The sequence below is a fragment of the Clarias gariepinus genome, chromosome 15 (assembly GCF_024256425.1).
Source record: "Clarias gariepinus isolate MV-2021 ecotype Netherlands chromosome 15, CGAR_prim_01v2, whole genome shotgun sequence".
Lineage (NCBI taxonomy): Eukaryota > Metazoa > Chordata > Actinopteri > Siluriformes > Clariidae > Clarias > Clarias gariepinus.
In genome coordinates this window covers 29857885-29872713 of record NC_071114.1, presented here as the reverse complement: position 1 = coordinate 29872713, position 14829 = coordinate 29857885, and the positions used below count along the sequence as shown (strand labels likewise).

General features: G+C 41.8%; 1 protein-coding gene across 2 annotated transcripts; it reads left to right on the top strand.

Annotated features, from left to right (window-relative positions):
* The first annotated feature begins 1237 nt into the window (after positions 1–1237).
* atxn1l (ataxin 1-like) lies at positions 1238–13133 on the top strand. 2 transcript variants are annotated; one of them, XM_053513791.1, is made up of 5 exons: positions 1238–1356; positions 2901–3985; positions 4807–6275; positions 12404–12452; positions 12623–13133. In XM_053513791.1, the coding sequence occupies exons 2-3, from the start codon at positions 3020–3022 to the stop codon at positions 6004–6006; spliced, it is 2166 nt and encodes a 721-aa protein (XP_053369766.1). In that variant the 5' UTR covers positions 1238–1356; positions 2901–3019; the 3' UTR covers positions 6007–6275; positions 12404–12452; positions 12623–13133. The 2 variants fall into 2 exon arrangements, with proteins under 2 accessions (XP_053369766.1, XP_053369765.1); XM_053513790.1 differs by having other exon boundaries at positions 12404–13133.
* Positions 13134–14829: the final 1696 nt, after the last annotated feature.

Below are 14829 nucleotides of genomic sequence, written 5' to 3'. Positions count from 1 at the left end.
CTGGGAGCACAGGAGCAGGATGTGTAGCTCCAACCATAATAAGGCAGAATTCAGCTGGAGCTGGTCCTTCTCTGGCTGCCTCAGGATCCTCGCAGGGTTGGCCTTTGTCTACCGAAGCTGGTACAATCTCCAGATGCCTCGGGATGGGTAGAAAAGTACAGAACAGATGGAACAGATTTATCACATGCTCGTATCTTCTTGGTCATCTTGTACATGATCAGTTAGAGACTGCGGGACATTTTTCCATGCACAGATCTGTGATAACTATCTAAGGCTTTGTTAGCTTCAGGCTTTTCAAATTGTGTTTCTTTCTTGTTTTCGCTGTGCTTTGTGGGTTTCCACTGGGTACTCTGGTTTCCTCCCACAGTCCAAAAAACATGCACAGGCTAACTGGTGATCTCAAATTGCCTGTAGTGTGTGAATGTGTGTGTGTGTGTGTGTGTCTTCTGTTATGTATTGGCAACCTGTACAGGGTGCCTCGTGCCCAAAGTCACCTAGGAAAGACTCCAGGCCCCCCACAACCCTGTATACAGGATGAAGCGGTATAGATGATGAGTGAGTGAGTGTGAATGTTGACTGGAGGTCCCACCATGGTTGTGAAATAGGAATAAACACTGTGGTAGTCACCAGTGGCCTCCACAGGCCCTAGCTAGACTATGGAGGGCCCTAGATCAATCTAGATTGATGGATAAAGATGTAATTTGCTTATATTGAAATCGGAATTTGTGTGTAATATACTGATACAAGTGGAACAGGTAGATATTCGTGTGGATTGGTGTGGAATGGTGTACCCTGCCTCGTGGTACATAAGTCTCCTGGGGATAGGCTCCAGACCCAAGCAACCGTGCCGTCCACCCCACCCCACCCCACCCCAACCCGAGACTGTTCACAAGATAAATCTGACGATCGGTGGGTGGGTGAGTGAGTGATTAACACACCCCAGGATTTCAGGAATCAGACGTTTTAACATTTATAGGAAAAGGTGTTGCAGCCCACGAAAGTTTTGGCACCCCAGTTAGAGGGGGGGGGCAAAACTTTCTGCAAGGGCTTTCTCAGAATGACGTAGAGTGGTCGTACGTCTACCTCGACATACAGCAGGTGGTCGTGATAACAATACGTGTGTAAATTACGTGTGTATACTGTGTATTATAGAATAAAGACGATCCGTGCGTCGCGAACGTGCTTTAAAGCGGCGCCCGAGAACGCGTGACGTCATCAGTGCGCGCCGCCGAGGTTTCGTCGCTGGCCTCTGAAATGGGCACTAATCATCAGCCCTGATTTCACTGCTGATTTCTGTCACGGACTCATCGAAAAAGCCCGAAACTCGAACCCTCGGCGACACCATGACATGCCCGGGTAAGTCCGCGTTTCTCAAACCAGTCGGTGCGACTGAAACAAACAACGCTGTTTTTCTTATTATTTTTCAAACCGCGATTAGCAGTTTAGCAGCGGGTGGCTAGCGCTCGAGCCTGCTTGCTAGTCGGGATGTCCCCGTTACTGCTCAGACCAACTCAACAACACATTTCTCTGTTTATTTTGGTTAATAAACTTGTTCTTTAAGACCAACAATAAATTCTCCGAGCGCGTCTTTATCCCAAGAAAACAGTTTAACTCTTAAAAAAATATAAAAAATAATGTTTTTATTTCTTTATAAACAGATTTCCTGTACAGTTTTCCATCTTGGCTAGCTAATAATGTCCAAGCCCACTCACAATCACAACAGCCAGAGCTAGCTCTTCGCTAACAGTTAAAGTACCATATAGAGTGTCGAAGTTCTTTATCAGAGTTGTTTTAAAACTGTGAAAACATAAATGGATGATCATGGACTGCAGCCTAGGAAAGCTGGGATGGATCAGTTAGAGGGGTGCCAAAACTTTCTACAACGCCTCAGAAGGGAAGTGGTACGTCTGTCTCTACAGTATACAGGTGGTTGTGATAAACTGCGTAGAAATGATTATTCTTAGGACACAAGATTCAGAAAGAGTTGTTTTTGTCAGCAAAAAAAATAATAAAATAAAACAAGTAAACAAATAAAAAAAAAGTGCTCGCTCTTAGCAAATAGGCATAGTTCTCCGTATAGCTTAAATGTGTTGGTTAGTCATTGTGGATGTTTTAAAGTTGTGAAAACATTTAATAGATGAGGCGTCGCAGCCTAGGAAAGCTGGGAAAGAGTGGTGCCAAAACTTTCTGAAGCGCATCAGAAGGGAGAGGACTTACAGAGAGTAGGAGCGAAGTAGGTAGGTAGTTGTGATAAACCGAGTATCATTTTTAAGTCACATAATTCAAAAAGTGTTGTTATTAAAATAATAATATTATAATAATAATAATATGTTGGTGTATATGCATGTAAAAATTAGTGATAAGGAGTAGGAAATAAAAGTGCATTGAAAATCTGAGAAATTTCAAGCAGAACCTAAATGTTTATTTATTTTTTAATAAATAATGCACTTGCTTTTTAATGTCATAAAATGTACTATTTATCAAAATATCTCAATCCAGCTTTTTACCATTCAGATAACAACAGTAAAGTATTACAGAGACTCATTGTGTGTTTGTGTTATGATTAAGCTATGTTGTACAAATAAATCAGATTTCATGTCAGATATGATGCCACAATTAATCCAAATGTTTGCTTCAAAATAAATAAGTAAGGAAGGCTTCTTTAGAAGATTAAATCCTTTACAAATTAAATCCTAAAGTTATGTACTTACTGAGTGTAATGTTTCGACTATAACAAACGTACAGTGTTTTCTGTTGATCTGTACCTTCTGAGCTACAAACAGCTAGAATTAAATTACTTGACTAAAATAGCAGTTCTGATTCTGAATAAAACACAGGAGTAGGGAAAAAGTAATTTTTTATTTTTTTGGAATACTCATGGAGCGTTTTTTTGTGTTTAGGTAGCGTGATGGACGAGCTGTGCGAGCGGTTCCCCGAGCTGATTGCAGTGGCGCCGTGTTTGTGGCTGTCGTCAGACCTCGCCTCTCGCTAACATCGTCCGCGTGTAGTACAGAGCACCATGAAGCCGGCTCACGAGCGCAACCAGGAGTGCCTCCCTCCAAAGAAGCGCGACCTTAACAATGCTTCCACCATTCCTAATAATAATAATAACAGCAGCAGTAGTAGTAGTACTGGAGGAGGTGGAGGAGGAGGTGGAGGGGGAGACGAAGCGACAATGTCTCAGAGCTCTGGGTCGGGCGGAGAAGCTCAGGGTGGAAGCGGAGGTGGCGAATGGGTCCGGACTCAACCTAACCTGCATTACGGAGTGGATGGGCCCGAGAGCATCGCCCCGGGGTTACCTGTGGATCAGTTCGGCATGGTGTATAAAGTCGCCGTTCCGTCGGTCACCTACTCGCCCACCAGCCTCCACCCCGTGCTCGGGCATATCTCTCCAGCCTACACGGTTCCCTCGTCGCTCCTCCAGCACACCGGCATCCATTACCCTCCTCTCGGCTATGCCCCCATCCCGCAGTTCGTCAGCCCTCAGTACGCCGCCGCCGTTCCCTATGCAGTCCCCCCGGGCTTCGTCCACAGCCCCTTGATCCAGGCTCAGTCCCACCTGGTGCCCTATCCGCCCGTCATCCAGGAAGGTGTGGTCTCGTCCCCGCCTCAGCAACAAGTCGCGGCTCACACCTACGCCAAAGTGGGAGCCGCAGGAGGCGTCCCGTTGGTGCTGACGTCCGAACAGGTTGCGGCGGCAGCGACAGCCGCCGCGTCTTCTTCGTCTGCGCAACAGCAGCACAGTCTAAGCGCGATCGGGATGATCCCCACGGCAGAGCGCGTCCCCGTGTTTTATCACACGTCAGCGGCCACTGAACGTGCCGCGCAGAATCAGGAGCACGCTCGAGAGGTGAACGGTGGGGAACGGGAAAACGGCAGGGACAGCATTCAGGACGTGGTTTACGTGCCGAGGAACGCAGCAGCGCGGATGCAGCAAGGAAGAGCATCTCCGGGTCAGCGCACCACCCCGGATATCGACCTCGAGGTGAGGCAGGCGGGGTTTTTGTTTTTTTGTTTTTTCTCCCCCTCTTTTTTTTTTTTAATTTTTTTTTTTAAATCAATCATTAAAAGATTTGTTTTCAGAGTATTTTTTTTTAAGTGAAGTTCAAGTTAAATTATTGACTTTTATTTTCAAAATATAAAAATTAAATTTTTTTTTAATTTCATTTAAAAACAATGTTTAAACATGAGACAAAATGAAAAAGCTGCTGACTAAGTGCTTCAGCAAGAGTGCTTGTGCTCACGTTGCTTCTCAGAAATTTTTTGCTTCTGGGTTCACATCCAGGTCGTGGTTCACCTCGGGTCTATGAAGTGATTTTTCTGGAAATGTGTATATATATATAATAGATTTGTTTAATAGTATTTTATTTAATGAGTCACAGATCCTTCTTATGTTGCTTGAGTTTCCAGTTTGTTTTTGGTAATTGAAAAATGTAACGTTGCGTCTGATGTTGAAACATTGTGAAAGATTCTTCCCCAAACTAGCACGGTGTAGACTTCTCTGAAACATTGAAGTTTTTTTTTTTGTATGTAAATGATGAAGGATGTTGGAAGTTTTGCTTCGCGTCATGCTTTTGAATCACTATTCGTTACACCATAAATCCTACTCCACTTCCTTCCTGTATTAGCTGTAGTATGTGTGTGTAGGTGGTTGAGCAATACCCAGTCTCAGAACCACTTCTTAGAAAGTACCCGAGATTTTAATTTTTTTTCTCAGATTGCACAAGGATAAAGGTCTACGCATTGACTTCTTGTAAAACGTGCAGCTTTTAACCTTTGAATGTTTTTTTGTTTATCTGTACGCAGGTCCAGCAAGTGGTGGGGCGTCTGGCGTCTCCGGTCCGCGTTCGCAGAGAAGTAGCGCACGGCTCGTCTCAGGGTGGCAGAGAGGGTCAGGGGGAGAGCAGGACGCCGTACACGTTGCACCCAGGCGGTCAACCGGACCCTCAGACAGCGCAGCCCGGTGGTCATACAGTGATCCTGCAGAACGGGCAGCCGGTTCTCATGCCACTGGACTACCATCATCATCATCATCATCATCCTCCTCCTCATCCTAATAACGACGCTGCAGCCGAAACGGCAAAACACAAAATCTCAGAAGAGTCGGGTGTAGCTGAGCGGGTGCTGGCGGTGGAGCTGCCCTCCGCCCCGGCCGCGGCTGCGCCCCCACCCTCACACTTCACCAAGGGCGCCATCATCCAGTTAGCAACGGGCGAGCTGAAGCGCGTGGAGGACCTGAAGACGAACGACTTCGTACGCAGCGCCGAAGCGAGCACGGGGCTAAAGATCGACTCGAGCATGGTGGTGGATATACGCGCTAGCTCGCAGAGACCTGGCTTAGTCGCACTACGCTTTGCTGTCGGCGAGCGCCAGAGCAAAGTGAGCATCGACGTTCCACCCGAGCATCCGTTCTTCGTCTTCGGTCAGGGCTGGTCATCCTGCAGCCCGGAACGCACCGGCCAGCTCTACGGCCTCTCCTGCCACCACCTCCAGGTGGGGGATGTCTGCGTGTCCATCACCCTCCAGCAGCACTCCGCGCCTCACCAAATGCCGCCGTCGGTTCCCCAGCAGCCGCAGCAGCCGACCCACAGCAGGACTTCCACCAAAGCCAACTCGATGTCAGGAGCCTCCTCCGGCCAGCCCATGGGCCCCCCAGCGCCTCACACCCCGCGGCCTCAGGGGCAGCTCAGGATGGAGCGCGCTCACAGAGAGCGAGCCGACAGGGAGGAGCCCTTGAAGCCGAGCGCCTCGGGACACGGGGACGCGCCCTCCAGACCCGAAAGGACTTCCGCGGAGCACACGCGCAGCCAGAGCAGTTATTATTTGCACACCGAGGCCCACGGGCCCTCACAGAGGCGTTGGTCCACCCCCGGTTTCCAAAGATACCCCATCAAGAGGGAGGAGGGAGGCCTGGCCGCGCCGCCGCCGCCGGGCTCCTCTCGGCCCTCTTTTATCCCTCAGGAGGTCAAACTATCCATCGAGGGGCGCTCCAACGCCGGGAAGTAGCATCAGATCAGACTGCAGGGCGTAGAAGAGGGGAAGAGGGGAGGAAAGTGTCAAAAAACGAAAAGAGAAAGAGAGAATGTAGCCTAAGAATGTTTTTTTTTTCTTGTTGTCGTCTTTTTTTTTTTTTTCTTTTGACATTTTGCACACGAAAGATTTTATACACACGCACCCTCTTGTTTTCAGGCAGCCCGAGAGCACTCGGGAGAGAGTAAGTGCCAGTTCATAGGGATGGCAAGAGCTCCGACCATCTGGACCGACTGCCCCAGCTGGTAAATGATCTACCAAAGCCTTTCACGCTCTGTAATTCACTTACAGATGAAATATCATTAGTTACAATTTTCACAGCTCTTGAAGGACATGGTGGGGTGGGGGGGGGACCGGACGCAGCCATATGATGTTCATAAATACGCCTGCTTTCCTCCTCATATATAAATATATGAATATATATAGATAGATATATAGATATTTTAAACATACCCTGTACTTGATAGATAGATAATTTGGACTACCTAACCATAAAATACTCTCTCTCTCTTTCTCTCTCTCTCTCGCTCTTTCTCTTTATCCTTTATCCGCTCACTTTTGACTCGATTTTTTTTAGTTTCTTGTTTTTTCATTCTCACATGACTCCACACCAGCCCCTCCTCCCAGCTACGTATCTTTCTTTTCCCTTTCCTCAGATCCAGTGTTTGTTCGGTTGGTGGTGGTTGTGGTAATTTTTCCTTTTGTAGCTCAAGAACGATCACCTCTTCCTGAATCAATCAAACAACCAACAATCAATATTTAGGAGGGAAAAAGAAAAAAAAAGTATCAGGTTACACATTTACACTGTCCGTAGTATCGTGCTCGACCCGTGCCACATGTTTTATTCTTCTTGTTGTTTTATTATTAAATTTTTTTTTCCATTTTTCGTTAGTATTACGGTATTGTGGTTTTTAAAATCAGCATTCCAGAGTAGAAGTCTTCAGATCGTTTGATCGTTGTTGTTTTTTTTCTCTTTCCATCACGTCCTTGGTGTGGTATGCGCCAAGTGTGTATGTTGGGCCAAAATCTTCACCACTTTTAAGAAAGAAAAAAAAAGATAAAAATAATAAGAAGGTAAATGTGGTATAGATCATAGCTGCTGAAGATCGATCTGGAAATCATGACATCACCACTGATGGGTTTGAAAGCAATAGCCTAACTTAATTTTTACCTTGAATTTTTTTTTTTACTTTTTTAAATACCAGCTTTTTTTTTCTTTTTTTTTTTTCTTCTTCCCTGTAGCACAACTTTTTTTTTTTTTTTTAACTTCTTGTGATTTCTCACCAGCGTGGGTTTCAAGCAGGGCACTATGTGACCTTTTGAAATGACACGATCTCTCTCTCTTTCTCTCTCTTTCTTCTTTTACTTTTATTAGAGATTCTAAGATCTAAGCACACGTTTCATTCCTCATCTTTTCCATCATTTTTGTTTGTTTTTGTCCCTAGTTCATTTTAATTAATTTTTTTAGTAGGATTTCCTTCTCTGCAATATTACTCCTGATGACGCTCGTCATTGCACACGGTTCACCAGGGCTGGGCGACGTGACGCAGATATTGTCTCGTGATACAGCAATACTTTTTGTCCTCAAGCGTTTTTTATAATACACACATAATGCTGTGTGTAAAAAAAACAACAAAAAAAAATTACTAACCTGTTAATATAAACGCCCTAACAAACGATATCCGCGGCACAATTTCCTCACCGATATCACATCGTCACATCGCCACGCCCTGTGGTTGAGTTTTCTGAAACAATTCATTGATGTTGACACTGACCTTTTTGGTTTTTTTGTTTTTTTGTATGAAGGGAAAACTTAACAGTTTTAATTTGTATTTATTTTTTTTATATATATATATTCATTCTTGTGTGTGTGTGTGTGTGTGTGTTTGTCTGAGAAACTGACAGGCGTGCTCAACACTGTTTACAAATTAGCCAAGAAGAAATGCTGCGGTTTCATCACTGATATAGATATAGATAGATAGATTTTTTTTTTAACCTACAAATTTAAACATATAAAATGAAAATGAAGTGCAATTAGAACATTTTGATGTAAACACAAACATGAGACGCCATTCCAGATTCGAGCCCGACGTTTCCCGTTTAGTCTAAATCGATCATCTGTTTGTTAGTTTTTTTGAGGGGGCGGGGCAAATCTATCAATTTTCGGAAAAAAGCATAGTTTTTTTTCCCCCACATTTCATACCCTATTGAAAAAAAAAAAACTAATTCAGAGATACATTTGATCATGAGGACAGTGCTTTTAATTTTCAATCATGTTTTTTGTGATAGATTTCGACTTTTTGGTTGTCATGTGATCTTTCTGCAGGTAGCATTAACTCTCAGCACGGATATAAATGTGTGTGGCCGGTCTAGTACGCGTTTCTGGTTTAAAATGATCGTTTATCTTTCTTTTCTTTTTTTAAATATCATCTCTGGGCTCTGGCTTTGTGTTGATTTTTAAAAAATTATTTTGTATTTTTTTATAACCTAAATATTTTCCGTAGAACAGATTTCTCAATCGGTCCTACGTATTTCAAATTGAAGGGTTTGATTATTTTTTTTTTGCCCCCCTGTTTGGATTAGGGATGCATCGATTGGTGTTATTTTGGTACTCGACGGTACCGATACTGACAAAACCGATACTGGGTAGTGTTAAGTATGTAGGATTTAAACAGTACGTTTAATAATTTTTAAAAAATTGCTTTGAATTCACCATTACTGACAAGGTGATGCCAAACGTGCGACAGCTTCTTCCGCGCACACTCGCTTCACCGTATACTGAACAACATCTCCACGGCGGTAAAACAACATCAGCATGGCATCGATCATTGGCTGTCGATATACAAGTATTTTTTTTACCGAACTAAGCGATCGAGCCGTTTCAGTATCCATAACGACGCATCCCTATTTCTAATATTAGATAAACTTCCCCCTTTATCTTTGCACTCCTGCCCTAAAGTAGCCTTTGTCGTCAACGTTTTGGTAAATCCTCTCATTCCGTTTCTGACATGTGACCAAAAAAAAAATTTTTTTGTCTGACAGACAGATGCAGTATGTTTGCTCTTTGGGTCATTCCACCAGGTTACACAAGCAATACCCTGACGCACAAGCCTGCGTGATCTCAGCTCTGTGTACTATGCAGTAAGAACGAGCGTCTAACTTCGGCAGCCGTGAGCTCATCTACTTAAAGGAACTGGACGTATTTCTATTGTGTCTCATGCACGAATTTCGTTTTAATGACTCGCCCCCGGTCGCAGTTCACTTCCCCAATCGTCATAGAGAAACTACTTAAAGGGGAACTCCACCATTTTTTTTTTTTTTTTTTTTTTTTTTTTTATAAAGCGTGAACTCTTCCGTTCTTTGTATCTGTACAGTGTGATCGTTCCTGACAAGAATCGTGACACATTTCCCAGGGAAAAAAAAATTTACCCACAAAAAAAGAAAAACAAAACATTTACGACGAATTGACATTCAGTGGAAGTCTAAGGGCAGATGACGAACCTCAAACAACATTTCAAAACAAACCCCCACACGAGGCCTACCTCGCTAGCTATTACACACACTTACCAAGTTTTTTTTCCCCCAACTTGATCAAATTTAAAAGTGTAGCTCTGGTTACTTTTACGCTTCTTTAAAGGTTTATGCCGTGAGTGCCTCGTGATGTTTGTTTAACATCCAAGCACAGATTCATCTCTGACAGGAGGCACTTCTACATGTTTTTAGAGTTTTATGCACGGAGGCCACTGATGAGTCAAACATCTACCCTCACACACTTTCATTATACGTGACACACACGTGCTACACACCGATCAGTCATAGCGTTAAAACCCAAAACATTAGGGCAGCGCAGAGGGTTGAGGCAACGAGTTACTGATCGGAATGTTGGCGGTTCAGGCCTCAGGTTGCTGTTGTTGAACTCCGTGGGCGTTGCATCTTGACTGACCCCGCCCTCTGGGATATGTCTTCAGTTTCTCAGTGCAGTAATGTGGATGTGACAAATAAAAAAAAAAGCAACAGGATCACTTTGGGTGCTGTGATGTCTTGCACCGGGACGTTAGCGTGGGGTCCCTTGTGAGCTCACTTGTTTGTCCGGCTTGAGATCTGGGGAATTTTTTGACCAGATCAACAACCTTGAACTCTTTATCTGCTGAACTCCGTACGCAGCAGGTTGTGATGCACTGAGTGTCCTGGTACCTTTCTGTCATTGCTGACTGGCTTTTCTGTAGAATCAGTTCGGACCAGACCAGACGGGTAGCCTTTGCTCCCCACGGCCTCGGGTGTCTCTGATCCCGTCATCAGTTTCCTGGTTTATAACTGATAATCAATGTTTTTCAGATCAACTGGTGATGACGTTAGTGTTATGGCTGATCGGGTTACACACGCTACAGATGCAACGGACTGACGTTCTGGTTAAAACGAGTTCCCATTCCAAATCTTCTTATTAATTATTAAAATCTGATTTCTTCAGTCCCATTTTTGTTTGCTTAAAGTATGAATTCCACAAAATCTTAAGTTTTTCATCCTGCTAGATTATTGTACATCGTGTTTGCGTGTGTGTGTTTTTGTCCCCCTCACTGCGCCGCATCGCCTCGAACTCCAACACACTGCCTTACTGACCCGCCTGCTAGAGGAGCTCAGATAGTGTGTAACGAAACGCTTCAATCCAGTGCACTGTAACTTTGACAAATCTAATGTAATGTTTGTGCCTTTCCTACACACGTGTGTGTGTGTGTGTGTGTGTGTGTGTGTGTGTGTGTGTGTGTGTGTGTGAGATACCTGCAGTTGCCACTTCTTTTTGACCACTAAGGGCTGATTTATACATCATTAAACATTGATATACAGAGGGGCCCAAAAATGTATACACACACGAAAAGTTTTTATACTTTTTTCTTTTTAAAAACCTTGAATTGAATTATAAATGATGTGTAGTCTTATTATGTTTCCTCTAAAGATGATGTCAGTAGTCGCACTTTTGATGATACTAATCAGGTATTTTCTTTTTGTTTTTGTTTTTTTGTGCGTGTATACATTTTTTTTTAAGCCTCTCTACATGTGGCCATGTATACACATGAGCACTAGGGGGCAGTGTTGGAAAATACATGACAAAGATGTAATGAAAAGGAAAGCGTAAGTAGCAAAAAACATCGAGACGAAGCGCTAAATAGCGAACGATCAGTAGCTGGTTTTGTAATTGTGAGGTGGTACTATGATTTTCATTTTTTTTTTTTTTAAGGAAAAATTCTTCAAACTGAGCTCTAGATTATAAGTAGCTTTGCAAGTTGTTCGTAGCTGTTCTGTGAAGTCGCCGTTCTCCTAGCGGTGGAGCTTAGACGAGCGTCCTATTCCGGATGATGACCTGAAGTTTCTCACACTGCCAAACCTTTTTTTTTATTTAATTATTTTACACTTTCAAAATGTTTTTTTTTTTCCTGCAGCATAAAAAAATGACGTTAAGACCTTGCACCCTCTCGCTCCTCCCTCCTGCTGGACCTAGAGCTCCTGTTCAGTCTGTGGTGTGTTATTTACCCATAATTCTCTGTGTACGTACAAATCAGCCCTTAATCCTGATCTGTCACAACTGCACGGTTCCCTCTCGTGTTCTTGTCTCTTCATCTTTACTGTCATGGCTTAGACGATGTGATCTCACACAGCGCCCCCTGTAGATGAACAGTCATAGTGCGTGGTCAACAGTACATAAAAATATAAAATTATATATAAATCAACTCATTTTCACATACATCAGGAAATGAATTGATGCACTTACTCTAGTCCACACTCGGTTACGTAGTAACCTCCTCTTATATTCAATTATATGCGAAACCGTGTTAAAACAATCAATGCGCGCGCGTGTGTGTATGTATGTGTGTGTGTGTGTGTGTGGATAAAAGATGAGCTTTCTATATTATCGAGCTTGCCTTAAGATTAGTTGTGGAACCAACGACGGGTTCGCCCTCGCCGAAAGTAGTAGCAGGTCGACTGTTCCGCGTAGAGGAAGTGAAGTCGTGAGCGTTTCTTAACAAGTTTTGATTGAGATGAGAGAGAGCCATGCGCTGCTGACACGGGCTTTTGAAGAGCTTTTACCTCAGAGACCTCGTCGTGGTTGGCGTTAGGAAATGAATTTTTATTTTAATAATTTCTTTTAAAATTCTGTTTGAAATGCGTCTTTAATCTCAGTCGAGGCGCGCAATGTGCCAAGACGTGGAGCTGGCGACTTGCATCATGTGATCATTCTGTGCTACGTATTTTAGCTACGGATGGACATACGGACGGATCGATAACAGGATGGACGCTCAGATCTTTTCTCATTCGTACTATCACTTTAAGACTTTCCTGACTTTTTCCTGTTGGTTTATTTTTCTTTTTCTTTTTTTAGATGCTTCACGACCCATTTACAGTAGAAACAGGACTGAGACTAAAACAGAGTGAGTGAGAAAGTTCTAATGGTTAAAACTTTTTGTTTGTTTTTTAAATCGATTAATTGTGTACTTTTAAAATCTTACTTTTTTGGCACTAAGTAACACTGCTTTTTTTTCCTTTATTTGATTTTATTTTTTAATTATTGTTTTTTTTTTTTACATGACCACATAACCAGTTTTACAAGAAAACAAGCGTCTTTCGTTTAGCGCATAAAAGATCCTGCAAAATATATGCAATGACGTGTATGTAATCTTCAATCCTCAAGTATAATCCAGGTTATATGAACTTTGTATAGTGGATTTTAATCTTGTATGGCCGTACCAGTATGTATTAATTCTTCTCAGAAGCCTTAGAAGTTGTCTACCCAAAGTGCTCCCTTAGACACCCTACACCTACCTGAACTTTACAAAGCATTAATAACTATATTTTGTTGCTTTTTTTTTATCTTTTATTTTAATTTGTACCCTTTTTTTGGAATAAAATAGATTTGTACTGTATATTTGTACCTCTCTGTGAACTACTTAGGGCAGTTTTTTTTCCCTTTTGTTTGGTTTTTGTCTTTTTCGTTTTCGCTGTCTTAATTCTATGTACGGACACAAAGATATTGTATTTTTATTGTTCCAGCTAACTTCTTGGAAACAGTGCATTTATCATGTTTGTTAAGTAAACACAATATAATATATATAATATTACCAAACTGGTCTGGTTCTCTTTTTTTTTTTTTTTTAAATTGTGTGTTGTTAATTTATCTTAATTTAGTTTTGTATACTTCTTAAATTCTATTAGCAAGGTTTGCTTACTTTTGTGTAAATATTTAATTTCTTTTAAAACAGGGTGGCCATAAGACTCCATACATAGGAAATTATAATTTTTTTTGTTTTAGATAAAATTATCTGAACACTAATTAGATGAGTAGATAGATACGGTGGAACCTTGGATTACGAGCATAATTTGTTCCGGAAGTGGGCTCATATTCCAAAACCGTATGAAACAAAATTTAATTTTCCCATAAGAAATAATGGAAACTTAAATTATTTGTTCCACAGCCTAAAAAATAAATACATAAAAATAATTAACACAAAATATAAAGTAAAAATAAAACAAATTAACCTGGACTTCACCTTTAAAAAAAAGTAAAAATAAATCCCGACAGATAAGTGTTTCCGTTTATCCGCGCAGGCGCTGTGTGTGTTTGGGCCTTGATGGTACTTTCTACCTTGATGGTATCCAAGCACTAGTAAAACACTGGGATCAGTGCATTAGTGTATCAGGAGATTATATAGAGAAATAAAGAGAAACCGTGTTCTGTTATTCCTCACAGGCAGAAGTCCCGCTTTAATTTAAACGGTCTGTGTATACTTCATAAATCTTTAGAATTTGTTTTTTTTTTTTTTCTTTCTTTAAAGGTACAATATTTTTTTTTTATTTGTTATGGTAAATATGTCAAACGTTTAGAAAGTAAATAGTTTATTCGCTGGCATTAGTACACGTGTATTACATGGGTAAGAAGACACTTTGGCAAAGCCTTCAGTGGGTCATTTCATAGCCGCATCCCAGTGCATTTGAGACTTCATAAAGGAAACCCTTACGATTGGATCACGGCTGCTTTCCTTTTAACAGCAAAACAAATATAAATACTGGACAATCAACATTATTAGTTTATTGACAGTAAAGGGGATGAAGTAAGATGTATAATTATCATGTTTAAACCTTTAAATAGGCAAGTTGGACATTACTTTGAATGAGCCGTGTTCCTAGAGATGTACCGAATTCTAAGATTTAGATTATTTTGATTCAGTTGTGTGTCACATGCCCTTTACAGCACGGTGAAATTATTTCCCCTGTTAGGAAACCGGGTCAGAGTTACAGGGTTAATGACCTTGCTTAAGGCCACAAAACAGTGGCAGCTTTGTGGTACTGGGGCTTGAACCCCTGACCTTTAGATCAATAACCCAGAACACCTCAGTCAAAAGGAGTAGGATTAAATATGTTTATACTTCTTCCTATTCCTTTTCGAACATATTCGTTCTGCTTGTTTATTTTATTTTGTTTGTTCTATTGTTACATGTTCGAAATAAAGTATTTAAATCAATTCGAAATCAAACTTAAGCGTTTGAGCCATTAAGAAAGTTCAACCTGGAATGTTCAGCAGAAAGCAGCATGACCGCTAAATGCTAACACCAACAACACGAGTCAGATTAAACTCACTGGCCGGAGAAGATTCTGGCATAAACGTGTGGGTTCTAAGAAGTAAAATAAATAAATAAAAAGAATATTATTTAAATGGTGTTGTACTTTACCTGTTTAACCACTAGGGGGACTAACTAACTGCTTATTCCCTGGAGGTGGGCGTGGCTATATGCATCACACAACAGAGCCAAG

Coding starts and splice junctions, on each gene's coding strand:
- atxn1l (XM_053513791.1), top strand. CDS start 3,020: ATGAAGCCGGCTCACGAGCGCAACCAGGAGTGCCTCCCTCCAAAGAAG. Junction 3,986..4,806: donor CCCCGGATATCGACCTCGAG/GTGAGGCAGGCG, acceptor ATCTGTACGCAG/GTCCAGCAAGTGGTGGGGCG.